Consider the following 18499-nt stretch of genomic DNA (forward strand, 5'->3'; position numbering starts at 1 on the left):
GAGGTTTATTAACATTCTGTTTGAATCAGCAATGGTAGAAGCCTATGGCATAAGCCCACCTGATCTTTCATCCTGTGGCTGGAACGTGCTAGTTGCATTGCCAGACCTTATGCACTGAACGCTCAGCAGCTCCCATGTGCACCCAGGAGCCAGGGGGCTGCTTATGTCGGCCACTTTCTTCAGAGACTTTCTCTCCAGAAGAAAAACCATCCCATGACTCAGACCAGCCCCAAAGTTACCATTTGTTTATTCAAGATAGTTGGTTTGCAAAGCATTAAACATTAAACAGTATTTGATGCCTAGTTAATAATTTGCATCCTCTTCATTGGTTCCTGAATCCTCAGAGACTGACATTCCCTCCCCACCAAAGGCATAGATAACAAAAGAAATTGTGTTGAGAGCAAAACACAAGTCCTTAAACTGCAAAGATGTTTGCCAGAATGTCTGATCTCCATGTTCTGCTCTTAATGGCTCTGGTAGGAAAGACAGCCTTTGGGGTAAGTGTTCTTTTCAAATATCTATAGTCGAGAGACCCTGAGGTTATTAGTAGGACCAAACTAGCTGGGCCGGGAGCAATGAGAAACTTTAGTTGTGAAAGGCTAGTGTTGCCAAGTAGAATATGTCCTGATTACAGGAGCTAATGCAGGCCTGGAGTGCTGGTGGCTGTTGACTAGAGAGTCTCATGGTGACATACGTCTGACTTGAACCCTCTTGGAGCACAGCCTCCACAAACGTCTTCCAACAAAGGAGACTGGGCAAGAAAGTCTGATAAGGCATGGGTTGCCATCTGTCACTAATCTCAGAGACCCCTTTGAGAAGCCATTGAAAGTTATTAACCGTTCCTGCGGAAAATATATCTAGAGCCGATGCTGACACACACACCCAATTTTCCAGCCATTTCAGGCCAAGACTAGGATAAGAACTCCTGCATTTTGGCCTTAAAGGGGAATCCTGCTGGCTGTAAATGGTCCTGGCAAGGGGGTTTGCTTCGATAGATTAGATTTGGGGAGAAGCTTTGTGATTAGTGTTTTTTCCCCTTTCCCCCCCGAGACCACAGTGCATGGTTCAGAGAAGGTGAGCAGGGGCCTGAGGAAGGTCATGGTGAGAAGGGGAGAGAGGCACCATCACAGGATCTTCAGTGGGGACTCAAGACCTTTGGGAGCAGATGAGTTCTCAAGATGTTGGCTCCTGCTGTGTGCCACTGTGGTCCAAGGGTAGGGCATGTGAGAGAGGGCCTCAAGCAGAAATAAAGCCTCCTGGGGGACCCATGCTGGCTGTGGTCTATGGCAAGTGTGGGCTTAGATGCCAGGGTTTGAATCTCAGCATTGCCACAAGCTAGCTGTGCAACATGGGGTGAGTAACATAACCTCTCTGAGCCTCAGCATTTTCTTCTGCAAACCAGGAGTTAATCTCTCACAAATTTGAGAAGGGTCGTGATTAAACAAGGTCATGCATGTGGCTTTCAATGAATGTTAGCTTTTTTCCCTTAAAATTTCCAAAGTGAATACAATGTCTATAAAAATCAGAGAATGCTCTTCTTTGTTGGGGTGGTAGAGAGTGGGTGGGGGATGAGAACGGAAACAACAGTCATAACCTTTTTATCTTATTAAGTACCTGTGCAATTTATTTCCCATTTCATCCCACAGAGCATTTCCTGAAGGAAGCAGATTAAATTATAGGTTTTCTGATTAGCATGTTTTTAAAACAACAGCTTCTTCTCTGCTGTCAGTAAACTACTCAGACACCTGTCTCAGCCCTATATTAACTTGCCAAGTGACTCACTTCTGAAAGGGGCTTCTTTCCAAATTATGACTTGTATATATGTGGTGGCTGCAGTTACAGATTGTTATCAAGGGCCGTACATCATCTGATTGCTTGTTGGATGTCTGGGGCCAGGCACAGCAGAAATACCACAGGTCTAGAGAAAGGCGGTAGAAATTACCAGAGGCCCATAAGGGGCTTAGGGAAAGTACTCGTCGGAAAGAATTAGATGCTAAAGTTTGCAGGCAAGTAGAAGTGTTGACACTGTCTGTTTGAAGCTCACGAAAGGATAATGGTCCCCCCAAATTCCTTTTTTGCAAGCCCCAGTGAATTTTTAGGGTTAGCAATGAAATTATAAGTCAATAATGGATAAAAGAGTAAATACGAGAGTTAGCCTTCAGGCAATGAGCTTAGTCAATTCCAAAGAGAGGATTTGGGCCTTTGGAATGTTTCTTACCCCAGATGTGTGCCAGACAGGTGGTCGGGAAGGCAGCTTACGTTCCACAGGCCGGCACACAGACATCCAGGGGAAAGCGGTCAAGTGGCTCAGATGCTTTGGAGAGTTCGGGGCATCACTGGGGGCAAAGAAGACACATAGCCAGATGGGCTGGTTGGCCTTTCCAGCCCCACATAGCTAAAAGTAAAAACTGACTGCTACCATTGAATGAGAAGTCCTGAGTGCTGGACCTGAACTTTCCATGGACTGGCTCATCTTTGGAAGGACCCTAAGAAATAGGTACTATTACCGCTCCTGTTTAACTGAAACAGAGCTGGATAACTGGCCCCAAGTCATGAACAGTAGCTGGGAAGTGGCAGAGCTGAGCTCCGGACTGCAGGCTCCTGTTCTTCCAGACAGGTGTCCTGCCCTGTGGCCCTGGCTGAGGATCAGATCTCTCAGGTTCACATAGCTTCAGGGGCATGGTCCTTCCTGTGGGAATAGGGGCTTCTAGACCAGGAACCTGTATGCTGGGTGGAGTGTAATGGACTCCATGTGCCTCTGAATCTCTAAAGAAAAGCAGTCACAGGATCTATGTTTGTCACCCATTAGAAAGACGCCTGGATACTCTCCCATGAATTCAGATCATGCAGCAAATGTTACAAGGACCCCTCCTTGGGATTGTCTTTAATGTAGATTTTTATTCAGAAATCCACTAGCCTAAGAGACATAGGTCAAATAGCATTGCTGGGAGCTCCAGGAAATTATTCCCAGTGCCTTCCTGTTCTGCTGCAGCTTTGTTTTTCCTTACATATCAGCGTGGAGCACCAGTCCTAGCACAGCCTTTTGTCTTAGTCCCTGTTTTACAGAAGAGAAACAAGCCAGAGGTGTTAAGCTAACTTTCTGGCCAGGATTGGGACCCAAGTCTGTCCAACTCCTGGTTCCTCACAGGAGGCTGCTTAACTGTAAGAAAGATGTGGCCTGTCTCAGAAACCTCTTCTTGCCATGGTTCTTAGAGTGATCTGGCGCGTGGCTGGGCTCAGCCTTAATGGAATTTGACTTCTTTCAGGGTCAGAGGTTAGAGAACAATGCATGTCAGGCCTGCCTGCTTATCTGGGCCCATTCCCAGAGAAGAGGAAAGACCATGGCTTCTCCTCTCCTGGCAAAGGGGACTTACAAGAAGAATGCTTGTTTGTTCATGCTTCTGCGGCTTTTTAAACCCTAGAAATTTAGAATCTTTCCAGATATAGAGCAGCAAAAATGTTTGTGTAGACCAGAGGTTGCAAATTGGCAGCTTGGAGTACATTCTGCTCATGGCCTGAGTTTTATCTGGCAAGTAGAAGGTCAGCCTGAAGAGTATTTTAGTTTTCTTTCCTTGCTTGGTGAGATTTGAAAGTCAGAACATTTCACCTAATGTAATGATGCAGACCTGGGCTTTTCTTGAGAATCGGATATTCTAGCAACACTGGGTTTACATCCTTGTGTGGCACCATGCAGCAGCGGTGAGTAGCAACTGCTCCCAGTGTTAGAAGTAGCTCGGGTCTCCCAGATCCTACAGTCCCCACCTGTCTCTACAGCCCCTCTGACTGATGTGCGTTACCTGCCTGGCTGTGTTTTAGGGAGAGAGAAAGAGAGAGAGAGAGAAGCCCTGTGGATGTTGAAGTGTTGGAGCCAATCTGGGATGGGCAGGTAACCAGGCTCAGCACCTGATTAATTCAAGCATCCAAATGGGTCCCCAAACCAAACAAGGCCTTTGACAGGACGATGTGAGCCACCCTTTTCAAAGCCTGGATGCTCCAGAATGTCAGTCTCTTTCAGGCCTAGGAGAGGCCAGAGAGAGGTCCCTCCCTCTCACTGTTATCCACATAGAACTTCATAGAAAAGGGAGGGACTGGGTCTCACTACAACTTCTCTTGGTGGTTTTTTTTTTGTTGTTTAACTGATCTTAAGCACGAGTCCAATTCATTAGTTTTGGCAGTGTATACTGGTATTTAGAGAAATTGGGTCGCAGGAAATCGCCTGTGTATATAGGCACAGATATATTTATATTTTAAATTCATTAGGGTTTCCTAAATGCAAAAGCAATCCTGCTGTCACGGAGAAACAGCATGGCAGAAAATTCGGCAGCCGGGATTTTAAATAAAACATGCTTTTTCTTCATAATTAATATAACAAGGTTTCCTGGCTTAAGACTTGGCAAAGATCCCAGGAAAAGTGGTGGGGGGAGGGGATTGGCACAATGCGCTTGGGACCCAGCAACCAAGTACAAGTAGAGTTTGTGCTGAGCGAGATTTCCTCAGTCAGCCCTTCTTCTGGGGGTCACTCAGCTCTTTGCCCCCACAAAAAAATACAATCCAAACTCACTGGTAACAGTGGCTAATAGTAATGACATAATAATAGTGATAGTAGCAACCATTTATTCAGTCTTTACTATATGCCAGACGACTGTGTGCTTTGTGTGTATTATCTCATTTAAGCCTCTGACAACACTATGAGGTAGGGAACGGTGTCATTCTCATTTTATAGATAAGAAACGAAGCTACAGAGAAGTTAAACAATTTGCCCGAGATGTCACCCCTAGGAGGTTATAGAGCTGGGTTCAAATCCAAGCCTGCCCAATGCCAACTTCCATGCTCATAACCACTGTGGTGTAGACCGTCAGGCCAGGCACTGCTCAAAGATGAACCAGACTGTTCGATGTGGTATCAAAGGTGTCAGACCAGGCAGTGGCCTCAGACTCCAGCTTCCAGTGGGAGATAAAGTTACTCCCACCTGAAGGCTCCCTCAACAGCCCCCAAAGCTATGCTTTCTCACACCAGAAGGATCAAGTCTTGCCAGATAGCTAACCAATTAGTTCAGTGTTTTCAGAACTTTAGTCGTGAATGAATCCATCTTCTGAAATTTTGCGAAAGGCCAAACTAGTTTCTTAATACTTTTGTTAAATGGACTCACCTTTTCTCGACCTAAATTGATTTATTTCGAAAGGAAATTGTTGCAAGTGGGAGTCTGAGTGAGCCAGGACATGTGCAGATGTCAGAGCCAAGAGATGGGCTTGAATCGCCCCCTTCCGCAATTTACTCATGTCCTTACACCAGCCACTTCACCATGGGCCTCAGCTTCCCCCTCTGCAGATGAAGGGTCCAGGCCAGTTCCTCCTTACAATACCTCCTGGTTTGTCATGGTGGTCCTATGAGTGGCTTGACTCAAACTTCCAAAACAAAAACCATCCACAGGGACCCCGGGCCAGTGCCTTCTCCTTTGACCTCTAAATTTCCCCATGACAGCCTCTGCCTCCTTGCCCTGAGCTTCAGATAAAAGCAAAGCCACAGGGAACCTGCCAATCACAAGACAGCATCGAGCAACTTGCGTGCTAAGTCAAGAAAGGCAAGACTCCTCATTATTAGAAAGGTCCGCATGGCACCACTTCACAACTAGAATTAGATGTGTTAGATGGCTACAATTCTTAACAATGGAAAATACCAAGTGTTGGAGAGGATGTGGAGAAGGTGGAACCCTCACGCATTGCTGGTGGGAGTGTAAAATAGTGCAGCTGCTGTGGAAACAGTACTGCAGTTCCTGAAAGAGCTAAACATACAACTCCCACATGACCCAGCAGCTCCACACCCATGTATTCAAAGAATTGAAAGCAGGGATTCGAACAGGTATCTGTACACCAATGTTCATGGCAGCATTATTCACAATAGCCAAAAGGTGTAAACGACCCAAACATCCATCAGCAGATTAATATGGATAAAGAAAATGTGGTGGGGAGGTGGGAAGGAGGGGGAGAGAGAGAGAGAGAGAGAATGGAGTACTACTCAGCCATAAAAAGGAACGAAAGTTTGATACATGCTGCAATATGGATGGACCTTAAAATCACTATGCATAGTAAAATAAAGCCAGTCACAGAAGGACAAATATTGTAGGATTCCACTCATAGGAGGTACCTAGACGAGGCAAATTCACAGAGACATAAAGTAGGACAGAGGCTGCCAGGAGCTGCAGGGATGGAGGAAGGGGCAGTTATTGTTTAATGGGTACAGTTTGCACTGGGGATGATGAAAAAGTTTTGGATATAGACAGTGGTGATGGCTCCACAACCTTTTGAATGTAATGAATGCCACTGATGGTATGTTTACTCACAAATGGTTGAATAATAAATAATATGTGCATTTTACCACAATTAAAAAAAAAAAAAAAAGAGGACTGAGTGCCTGGGCGCAACTGCTCATCTCATGACATAGCTTATGTTTGCAGCAGGAACCAGAGCAGGAGGATGGCTGAGGCAGCCCTTGGGCTGGTGACTGAACACTGGCAACCCCCGTCCTGTGCCGTCTCCATCACTCACTCTGGCCTTGAGCTCTTTGTCCAGAAGTGGGGACTGGCCCTGCTGACCTGTGCACACCTGTTCCTGTCCGCCTTCTAGCCCAGCAGTTGCAGCCTCCCTTGGCCACAGTGCAGAGTTCTCTCACGCCCAGCTGCCCTCAGGAGTAAGGCAAGCCTTCCCTGCTGGTCGGTGACATCTGGTCTACCAGTAGATATTTGGTAGACATCCAAGGAAGAAGGGATGGCTGGGATTAGAGTCCCAACCTTCTACCTACCAGGGAAAATATTTCTTTGCTGTTGGTTCATTCAGAGCTGAGCCTCTGGCCCCCAGGGACAGATCTAATCCCCACCCCTACCCCTGCACTGCCTCCCAATCCTCTGAGAACATTTTCTATCAATTAATTCCCGGAACACGTCAACTCAGACTTTTAGCCTCAGCCTTTTTGGGTTTTTTTCCAGATGGACTGTAATTCTGAAAGGCAGAGGAAGAACCTGAGTTGTAATAATCACTGGATTGAAGATAGGACCAAATAGATTAGACCTCAATGCCCCCACCTCCAAGGAGATGATACCCTAATCAGTAAGACTCGGAGACACAGGATCCTTCTCTCTCTGCCCCTTTCTGCCTCCTTCACTAACAACCTTATCTTAGAAGACCCCAGACCTTGAGACAAGCTGGCTGGGGGTGTTTAACACTGCCGAGAGCCTGCTGCTAACCTAGGGCCAGTTGAAGTTCTGAGCCTTGGGTGCAGAAAGCCTGTGTGTGCAGTACAAGGGCCAGCATGGTCTCTCTAAATCTGCGCACAACACCTACCTTTCCACATGCTAGAAGCAGCTGTGTCGAGCCCTGCACCAGGAGCTGGGTCGGCTGGGCCCACATGCCGTGTTAGCTCTGTTGAAACCAGGAATAGTGCGAGTGCGCCTTTTGAGTTGGGTGGAGATGTTTGTTGAACTGTGTTTGCCACAGTGGACTGGCTGAGGCTCGATCCAACTTCTGTACTTTCCTCAGCTGTCACAGGGGCCAAGAGGCCCTCTCTGTGGCCTGCTGGGGAGCATTTCAAGAACAGGGGACCTGATATTTTTTAACTGAGCTCAACACCCTGCCTCTTTTAGGGTGCAGAAGCGCTTCTAGGCTCTGTTTCCTTCTCCTCCATTCTTTGGTTGCAATGTATACCTCCACAGGTGCCCCAGCCCTCACAGCAGTGGCTTTAGGAGCAAGGACTCTGATGTAAGACTGACTCCGTTGTATCCTGGCTCCAGCCTTTACCAGCTGAGTTATTTTGGGCAACTTAATCTCTGCAAACCTTACTTTTTTCACCTCTAAAATGGACATAATTATAGTACCTGAAATATCAAGTGTTTGTGTGCAATAAACAAGACCAAGTGCGTATAAAACATTCAGCACAGTCCTTGGCCCATTGGCAGCTCTTAATAAAAGTGATCAGAGATAGTAGTTCCCTCCTTCTCCTCCTCCTTCTTAGTTACCCCCTCCTCTTCCTCCTCCTGCATTAATCTTCCTTCCTCTTTGGATTTGCAAGTCCCATGAGTCAGCATTCTTCTATCATTCCCCTGTCTCTATGGAAAAATTGAGTGGAACAATGGGCTGGAAGGAGGCAAATATTGTGTCCATCCTTCCCATCTGTGCTGTCATCTGGGTCAATTCCAGGGATCCAGATGGGTGGCATAAATAACAGGCTACTGACCTGGCCTTTCCCATGTGGTCCCCAGACAGCACAGATTCCACATCACCCCACAGCCTCTGTCTGTCACAAAATGAGTGACTTGCTTCACGTCCCTGAGACCCCCTGACATGCAACCCACACTGCACAACTGGCAGCAGCAGCTTGATACCCCTGAGAGCCTTAAGGCTCTGAAGGGCCAGCCCAGCCTGGGAAGTCCCCGCTTTCTTTTTGTTGGGTTTTACTCCAAGTGTCAGCTCCTAAGAAGGGCACATCTGCCATCTGCTGGCTATGGGCAGCACGGCACCTGGCTGTCCCTCAGGCTCCAACTAGAGCCAAGCTGTGGGGCTCTGGCCCAGGTGCAGGTCCTGGAGGGCACTTTCCTGCCAGGCCCTGAGGAAAGATGTTTCCCAAAGTCCTCTCTCCTGTCCTGCCTGCTTCTCAGGACTGACGGGAGCCAAGCATGGCCCACCCTATTCAGCTCAAATAGAAAAATCTTCAGGACTGAGTGGAGACAGGTAGAGAGGGACAGGCCCTGCCTTGAGGACAAGTTCAATGGAGGGAAGATGAGGCAGGGCACTAGGACCAGGACCAAGTCACTGTGGACTGGCTATGATGGGGGAGAGATTAAAGGAGGAGTAACATTTGTCCTTGGGGTCCCCTCACGTCCCTTCTTCTGGGCACTCACGCCCAGAGGTGTCAATTTCAGATGCTCCCTGTTCGAGCACCCCAAGCCCAGGAACAGCCCTAAGACCTGAACTGCCCTGCCGCTGCCAGCCTGCCCCACTATCAGCCCCACCCCACCCTGCAAACAAAGCACCTGTCCCTTGTCTCATTCCCTGCAGGCCTGGAGACTGTGAGGCAATGACACACAGTATCAGAGAATACATGGCCTCCCTTCCCCCGCCAATCTTTATTTTGGAATTTTTCAAACCTACAGAAAAGTGGGAAGAATAATACATTGAATATCCTTCACCCAGATAGATGCAACAATTGTTACCTTTTGCCACATTTTTTCTCTCTCTCTCTCCTGTGTGTGTGTGTGTGTGTGTGTGTGTGTGTGTGTCCTATTTGTTTGTTTGCTGAATCACTTGCAAGTAAATTGAAGATATCACCCTAAATACTTAAGCATGCACCTCTTAAGGATAAGTACATTTTCCTACAGAACCACAATACCATTATCTATTCAAGAAATTCAAAATCGATACAGTAATACTATGTAATATAAGTTCATATTGTCTCAATAATGTCCTTTACAGCTTTTCTTTTAAATCTGGAGTTCAATCAATCATCACACACTACATTTAGTTTTCATGTTTCTTAGTAAAGAAATACCTTCCCATCTTTTTTTTGCCTTTTATGACATTGACATTGCTGCAGTGTCTGAGCTAGCTATTGTGTAGAATGCCCCACAATTTGGGTCTCAATCTGGATCTGTCATGTTCCTCATGAGTAGATTCAAGATAAGCATTTTTATCAATAATACTATCTGCTGATGTTGTGTCCTCTTTTTATCTTTCTTTGCTAGCTTATCATCTGACTACTATCCAGAATAGTTTAAGGAAGCCTACAGTAAAACAGAAAATTAAAACTTCTGCTGAGGGTAGAGAAAGCAAATATACCAAATTGCCGAGATTGATGGAGGTACTGGGAAGACGTGTCGCGTTGATCTCGGCTTTCTGGCAGCCAAGACCCAAAAGGAAACCTGTCGTGTGATTGATAGAACTCTCATGTTTTAAATCAGAGGTCAGCAAAGTTTGTCTATAAAGTGCTAGACTGTAAATTTTTTGAGCTACACTTTCTCTGTCACAACTCTTCTGCCACTGCAGCACGAAAGCAGCCATAACAACATGCAGACAAATGGGCATCGCTGTGTTCCAATAAAACTTTATTTACAAAAATGCAACTACTGGGCTTCACCCAACGGCCTATAGTTTACCAACCCCTGATTTAAGTGAAAGAACATATTCCAGTTATTAAATGAGTCCAATTTTCTTTTTCTGGTTAAGTACTTCATTCTTAAAGGGATTGTTCTTATCATTGTATATTTACTCAGCAAAAACTTTTTGAAGAATGCCCTGTGCCAAACTCTATGCTAAGTAATGAACAATACATCAATGACAAAACAGACAAGATCCCTGCCTTTCTGGAGGACAGCGTCTGATGTGAAAGACAGATGACATGCACATAAAAAGAAAACCATGTGCTGTAGTAGGACCATGGAGGGAATTAAATGGGGCAGTAACAAAATAATGGGGTGGGGAGAATGTCACAATGATAGGGCATTTTGGGAGGACCTCCTTGAAGAGATGACGTTTAAACTGAGACCTAGTGGTGGCCATGGGGGAGGGCTTCCAGGCAGAGGGAGCAGCAAGTGCAAAGGCCCTGAGGTGGGAGGAACTCGGCTTGAGCCACGTTGCAGCCAGGCACGGCTGGGGCTTAGTAAGGGGCTCTGGGAGGGAGAACAGTGGGATGAAGTTTGTAGGTCTTGGCAGGTGTTTGTATTTTATTCCAAGAACAAGGGGAAGTCATTGGAGAGTTTTAAGCATTTGTCCATCCCCGATCACCAGGAGCTATCACCCAAGGAAATCACCTAGACTTGAGCATGAATCCTAATCCTATCCTAATTGTGTGACCTCTAGGTCTAAATGTTCTAGGCCATAAACAAGGCTAATAAAAGCCTCCTCCCAGGGTTGTTATGAGAATGAAATGCAGCAGCGCACAATCAAGCAGAGGGCAGATGATAATCACGGAATTTGCAAAAGCATCAGCACCTGGGCAGCCGAGTTCCAACACAAGAGCAGGCAGGTGCCAGCAACCTGCATCCCTGCCAAAGGCAAAGGGCAATGCTGCCAGGCTCAGTGAGCGCAGGGACGGGGGGCAGTTCAAACAGACCCCACAGCCTCCCTCCAGCCCCAGTGCCATCTGCAACCATCAGAAAGTGCCCCGGATGGGATCTTTTCTGGCTTACGGGAGCTCAGGAGGGCACCCGGTTGGCTCGGCCTTGCCCCGGATTCAACTCTGCTGCACTCTGTGTTGTTTTGTTTTTCAGTTCTCCCTGATGTCTTTCCTTGAAGACCTGGACCCTGGTGAGTGTGCTGATCATGCTGGGGCTTCCCACCAACCGCAGGCTGGTTCTGGGAAGAGGAAAGGGGGCCCGAGAATGGAGGTGCTGGAGAAACCCCAGGGTTCAACTGGGTAGGGGTGTCACACATGCCGGTGAGGATTTGTTCAAATTGCATGTGTGCAATTCTTCATACAACTTTAAGTGGCCCAATGGACACCCCTGATGCCCAGTCTCAGGACCCCAAGGGAAAAACTGCCAACATAAACCTTTTGCTTGTACAGAGAAAGAAACTGAGGTACAGAGAAAGGAAGCAGCTTGCTCCTGGTCACACAGCCCCTTAGTGGTGAGCTGAGCTGGAAAGTCCAAGACAAAGTGGGGGTGTGACCGAGCAGTGACACAGGTGGGCCGGCCTGGTGCCCCCCCATTCACTACACCCTCCTTTGGGGGGAGGCCAGCACCTCAAACAGGCAGCCCCCAGGCTGATCCACCCCAGCGAGGGCCTCCCACCAGCACCACCACCCTTGCCCCTCTGCCTCGTCCCTCTGCGTCCTCAGGTTCAACGCGTCCACTCCCGGCAGGTCCTGCTCTTTCTCATGGGCTCTCAGTCTCTCACAGACTCTCTCTCCACTGTTTCGTCTCGCTTTCCTCTGTCTGGTCCCCACAGCCACTAGGGCTGAGCGGGGCTGCTCCTTCCTACCACGTCACCTGCTCCTGGTCTCTGACTCTGGGCCTGAGTCTCCCTCCTGCTTCTCTGAGCTCCGCTCACTACTCCATCTGGCCAGAGGCCAACATCCCCCATGGGTAGGGACCTGGACTGGTCCTTCACAGAGGCCCAGAGCCAGGCAGACAGCACATGGAGACCACAGTCACATCTCAGCTTTGGATCTAGGATCCATTTGGAGCAAAGATGGTGGTGACCTTGCCAAATTCAGTGCGACAGTCAAGATTCTCCAGCAGTAGAGCCCTACGTGGGACAGACTTGTGCCGGCTCAGCACAAGTAATGCCAGATCTTTCTCCCACCCCACATGCTCAGGGAATTTTGTGGAGTTGGTTTAGAAATTTATACGGGCATGCATGTGGGATTTTGAGAAAATCTGTCTTTTCCAAAGCAAAGGAGAGTATTCGACAACATGGAGTTCAGTTCCTCAGAAGGGTCCCATTTCAGAGAGATTGCTTGCTGATGGCCACCCACATCTACATGAGAGCCCAGGGAGGGGGCCAAAGCCAAGGGCTGGGAGAGTTGCCTCTTCCCCAGCCTCAAGCAGAAATTGCTCAGGCACTATTAAAGGGGTTTCTTGGGCCTGGGTGTCGGAGAGACGGAGCTGCAGAAGCTTTAGGGTGACACCGTGGGAGGAACTGGAGCACAGAAGACTCAGGCAACCTCACTCTTTACAAATATCTGAAAAGCAGCCTCACTTCTAGTCTATGAGGCAAATTTGTGGGAATTAAGGAGGCTCTTTACCTCAAGACACTACTGCCATCTGCCAGAAAGTTGTAAAAGACACCTGCCATGAGTTTACGACACCTGTAATTGTGCAGTGAACATGTTCATGTTGCAACTGTAAGCAACGGCCCTACTGAACAGAGATCACAGAAAAGAGAGTGGATTGGTTCTATGTGTCCATAAGGTTTATAGTGTTAACTAAATACATTGGAAGCTATAGGTCAGATTTGATCTACAAACAGGAAGAACTTCCCAACCGTCAGAGTTAGGAAGATTCCAAAAATCTGGATGGGCTACTGGGCTCTTGGTCGATAACGAGTTCCCCAGCACCGGAGGTATTTAAGTGTGGGTTGAAAAACAACTTAGTAGGGAATGAAGAGTATTGGATTTAGCATCCTGAGAACTGGGTGCTACAAGAACTCTGCCTATAGATTCTAACAGTTTGGTGGGTAAGCAAAGGAATTCAGAAGCAGGCTGCCCCTGGTCTCCAGAGTTTATCACGAGGCATTCCATTAACCTCTAGCTGTGGAGTTGGGCAAGATGTAGTGGTTGGGCTTTTCTGCAAAGAGTAGATTAGGTTTTAAGAACATCCCTGGTAGGTGTCTGATTTAATTCCGCACGGGGGTTGTGCTTTGATGGAATTTGTCAAATCTCTTCTGGCTTTACACAACAGCGTGGCTTGTGCCCACAGGCAAGCTGCCTCTTCGGTTGGTCTTGCTGGAGACAGTGCATGGCGAGGGCCTTGCTGGAGCAGAAGGTGCCCAGTCCATGATCCCCAACGGATGGCAGAGGAGGTAGCCATCAAACAGCACAGACTCTGCCCATCTCCCCAAAGCAGGTGACACGGCAGCCAGCAAGCCTGTGGAAATGCCTTTTCAAAGCTGGCTTGGCTCTGCCCAGCAACACAGGCTGAGCCCATCCATCAGCTGTCCTGCTGCCTGCCAGCGAGGGTCTCCGCTGGGCTCGCCCCGTCAGCCAGATTGGACGCGTCAAATGCAGGCCGACAGGGCTGGGGTTTGGGAGAGGCCCTCAGAGGAGTCGTCTGTGCCACAGTGATGGATGACGCCAACAGGGACAGCATTCCGGGGATTTTTATTCCGTTCCACACATCTGGCAAGCTCTTTAACCAGAGCAGCTGCAAAGCCCCCATCGCAGGAAGTCTGAGCTTCTCCGGGAGACCCTGGCGGTGGACCACAGTAATCCCGGTGGAGGGACCCCGAGCATGGGCTAAAGAAGATTTCCCAATGTGTGTTCCTGCCTGAAAGCTAAACTCATGGCATTTCCTGAAACACAAACCCAGAAGGGGTTCCAGGCTTGTGAAAAGGCAAGCAAGACTTGGAGTTAGGTAGACCTGCCATCGCTTTCGGCCTTAGTTTGTCCTTATATCTGTAGAATAGGGATAATAATAGGGTCCTTTAAAGTGAAATAAGATTGCGTGCCACCACATTTACTTAGCATAGAAAATGCTCAATACATAATAACCTATTATTAGGATTATTTGGGTTAACTCAGGATACTCTCACCATTCTTCCTGATAATTTGTAGAAACAGACTCTGATACATAGAAAAACCCACAAGGATTTCTTTGATACCTAACATGAAATGTTTCTGACAGCTGTTCCTTTCTTCCTAAAAGCTCTCTCCTTTTCTATAGGTTGGAGAAAGTCTCAAATCTGTCCTTAAACCTGGGCTGTTTTTCTACAATCCACCAATGGAACCAAATTTCCTGTGAAATTGGGATCCTTGTTCTCCCAGGAAGGTATTTGGACAAGTTTCTAGATTCCTACAGAGCTCATCAGGCATTTTCTTTACCGAATACCTTTGACCCAAACATCACATAGCTTCTTCCCGAAATTCCTCCATTTGCTCTGCTTTAAGCAGACACCATCGTTGCCATAGAGCTGTGTGCCGGCCGGTCAGCAGGGAGGTTTGGCCAAGAGACTGCTCTGTCAAACACATATGCTAACTGCATGGGCCCTGCAAGGTAGAAAGACAAATGGAAATGGCTCTTTCTCTTAAAACCAACTATCTAGTTGGAGGAAACAAATCAGACCAAGTTAAATACTAACCCAAAGACAGATACGCCCTCTGAGATCCAACCATCAAACCTAAACTCTGCAGCTAACTGGGCCATAAGGAATGCTCTTGTATCTAAAATTCTTACCCCATTAGCAACCTAATATCAGTCAAGCCCTGTGTGTGTGTTTGTTATTACTGCATAATACACTACCTCAAACTTAGTGGATTATTATCACCAACCATTTATGTGGATCATAATCCATTGTGTTGGCAATTTTGGCTGGGTTCAGCTGGGCATTTCTTTTGGTCTGCATCAGGCTCAGTTGGTCTTGGCTGGGCCTCATCATGTGTCTGTAGTCAGCTGGTGGATTGGCTGGGATCTCATTTTGCTGATTTTGGCTGGGGTTTCTCCTTTGCCTGAAGCTTCAGCTGGGACCACTGGGCCTGCTGCTGCCCACATGTTCCCTCATGTGCTTGCAGAGTAGGCCAAACTGTTCACATGGTAGTCACAGGTTTCCAGGCCGAGGAGAAAACACGGGGAACTTCTTGAAGCCCGGGCCTTGAGCTAGCATACTGTCCTTCCACCACATGCTATTGGCCAAAGCAGATCCCAAGGCCAGCCCAGACGCACGGGGTGGGGAAATCCATCTCTTGGTGGGAAAAGCCGAAAAGTCACATTGCAAAGGGTGTGGATACAGGGAGGGCTGGATGATCAGGGGCCATTTTTGTCATCAGAATGGCTGCTTCCACAGCAGAATTCCATTGTAGAACTTGAGGCCACCAGGCCTAGACTTGGCCACATCTAGCTCCCCTGTATCTTCACTACCCTCTCCTCTCCTTCCTCGGCTGCCTTTCTTCCTCCTCCCAACCCAGATGGAGTGTCCTTTGAGGGCAAGGCTACATCCCACTCTTATTTATACAACTCTCTGCTGTCCCCCAGGTGCCTTCCTGCACCTGGCATAATACTGTCCCATTTTAGGTGCACAAGACAAATTATTTACATAGACAATAGGATTAAGTGGCAACATAATAGAAAAGACAACAAAGCTTCAAGCTTGCAGATGGAGACACCCTCCCAGGTGATGCTCCTATAAAGCACCTTCAAAACCTGCAGCAGCACACCCCAGGAGTAAAGAGTCTTGGTGGCTTTCTTGCACAGCCTCCAGCTGGGTGGCTTTGTCCACACTAGTGATCTAGGGCCACCCAGCCTCTGCTTGTTCTACCCACCTTAACCAAGGACCCTGAGCCCTAGAGAGTGTTTTATTCCCTCTTTAGCTTCACTGCGAGATGAGCAGACCTTGTTCATAGAACTGAATTCAAGTCAAAATCCTCCAACAGACATCTCACCCATCCCCTCATGCCCTGGACAAGTTGTGCCATCCCATCCATGTAAGAATTGTCCCCATTCCAACTATCTGCAAAGGGGGTGATTCTTACTGGTCTAGCCAAGACTAGACCCCTAAGCTGTGGGAGAGATGGGAGAAATTACAGGAGTAAACTGAAAGGCAGTTATCTATAAACACCTGTTGTAAAAACAAAAATAAATTCTCCAAAGAAAAAGAAATAAATAAATGATGCGATCATCTCATTACCAAACCCCATTGTCTCTTCCAAATGTCAATTTGAAATCTTTCATGTCAAACTCAGAAAAACGTTTCCTTCCTCACTTCTCGCTCTCTTTCACTGCTTTATCGTGCTAGATGGAAGGAAACTTTATTTGCTCCAGGAAGACAATGGCCTTATCTTCAACCTAGATCCTCATCCCTGGAAAGGTGGCCTCCTCTGGGAGCATTTTCATAGTGGGAAAAGCAGCTCAGGAGAAATAATGAGCAAGCACAGGGGGTGTTGACTCGACACTGTGATAAATGAGGTGAAACTTTGGCAAGGAACCAGAGTTATCGTATTCAAAAAAGAAATAAAAAGATAGTTCCATTTTAATGGGAACTATAAAACAGCCATTGTGCAAAAGTCGAGTTTTCAAAAGCCAAAGAGATAAAGACTATAACAGAATGACTGAGAGGAGTGAGATAATGTGGTTGATAATCAGGCCCAGGTAAAGTGCCGTCCTCCAAGCCATCAGCGGGCTCTGCAGGAGTGCCTTTTCTCCTCGTTATCATATGCATCTCCGGACAGCTTCCTTCCAGCTCCAACTTGCTGCCTTGCCATGCTGCCGCCAGCTGCAGACAGCAGAGTCAATCCAACTTTCTTCAAACCTCAAACTTCTTTCCAGAGCTACCAGCGTCTCCCCCAGAGAGCAAAGAGCTTACGTCCGGCCTTCCACACGCCTGCTTTTCCCGATGACCAGCCTAGCGTGAAGTTTACAGTGTGGGCAACTTCATACCTGCCTTCTGTTTCAGTGGGCAAGATCCATGAACTTTCTCAAGGTTATCCTGATTGTCAGGCTGGATATTCAATAGGGATGGTGGGACACCTTTTCCCAAGGGTGAATGTGGATGTATTCGAGGCCATGTATGATGCCAGTTGAGGCAGGTAAGCACAGCAGCTGAGCTAGTGAAATTCAGTGGAGACAAACTGCCTTATTTAGCATCCTATTTATTAGCTATGTGACCTTGGGCGAGAGACTTAACCTCTTTCTGCCTTAGGTTTCTCAACTTAAAGTAGAGCGAATAATAACACCTCCTCAATTTTTGTGAGGAGGAAATGAGAGGGTGCATGTACATGCACAGGGCCTGGTACACAGTAAGGGCTAAATGAATATTATTTGTTAAAATGACTCTATAGATAAAACTTGGAAGTAGTTTGATGCCATGACCAAAAGGAAAGTGACAAGTTTCTTTGACTTTATCAAGCAAAGAGGACTAATAAAGTTCCATCAAGAAGTATCATTTTCAGAACCACCCCATAAAGCACTCAAGTGCCTCAAGATCTGACCCTGGCAGACCCCACATAGGACCTTGGAGACCTGCTAGACCCCAGTCCTCTTCCTGCTCTTCAAAGATGGCAAGGCACCAAGGATACAATTGGCTTACCCAAGGTCATGGTTTGTGGAAAGTCAGGACTTGACTTCTCCCCATTTCCAGTCAGGTGCTCTGCACCCTGCCAAATGCCAACACCGCCTTGATCAGTCATAACACCCCCAAATGAAAAGTCAGGAAACCTGACCCTTTCTCTCCACCCCTATCAGTGTGGAGAGCTGGAAAGGCACAGGATTCCTCCTACAGGACTTTGAACTCTCTGGGGAAAATATGTTCAACTAAATAAAAATACCGACTTATTTGGGTCTAATGATGAGGGTTTCTTCTGTCCCGTTCCCGCACCCGCAGATTGGACTCCCGACAACTATGAGCACAGCTATGAGCATTACAACCAGGACGAGAACGCCAGTAATACTGTTGCCTACCCTGAGAATCCTGACTGGTACTATGCAGAGGATGGTAGGTAGCACATCTGTTTCTGGGGCTTTCCTAGGAGGAGGGCAAGCATGCCTGGAGGGGAGTTCCTGTGTCACCATATGCAAGAGTCTTTCTCTCCTCTCTGACCAGCATCGTAAAATAGGCATGAAAGAAATTATTTATACTGACTTTTTTTTTTTTTAGTTTAGAACCATATAGTGTGAGGACAGGGGAGGTTCTTAGAAACCATCACCCCTCCCCTCAAATGGCAGATGAACTAAGTGAGGCCAATGGAGGTGCTGCCTGGGCCAAGGTCATGCAAAGTAATGCATCGTCATCCAGGTCTCCTGACCCTGTGAAGAGCAGTCATGTTCAAAATCATTCCCATCGCTCTGACTGCAGGTCAGGTCCTA

General features: G+C 47.4%; 1 protein-coding gene across 1 annotated transcript in view; it reads left to right on the forward strand.

Moving 5' to 3' along the window:
* The first annotated feature begins 428 nt into the window (after positions 1 to 428).
* HABP2 (hyaluronan binding protein 2) overlaps positions 429 to 18499 on the forward strand; it is a 31609-nt gene continuing 13538 nt past the window's right edge. The window contains exons 1-3 of the mRNA XM_063103431.1: positions 429 to 497; positions 11255 to 11291; positions 18018 to 18128. Of these exons, the coding sequence (XP_062959501.1) occupies positions 429 to 497; positions 11255 to 11291; positions 18018 to 18128 (217 nt within the window). The remainder of the gene's footprint in view (positions 498 to 11254; positions 11292 to 18017; positions 18129 to 18499) is intronic.

Source organism: Cynocephalus volans, chromosome 7 (genome assembly GCF_027409185.1).
Source record: "Cynocephalus volans isolate mCynVol1 chromosome 7, mCynVol1.pri, whole genome shotgun sequence".
NCBI lineage: Eukaryota > Metazoa > Chordata > Mammalia > Dermoptera > Cynocephalidae > Cynocephalus > Cynocephalus volans.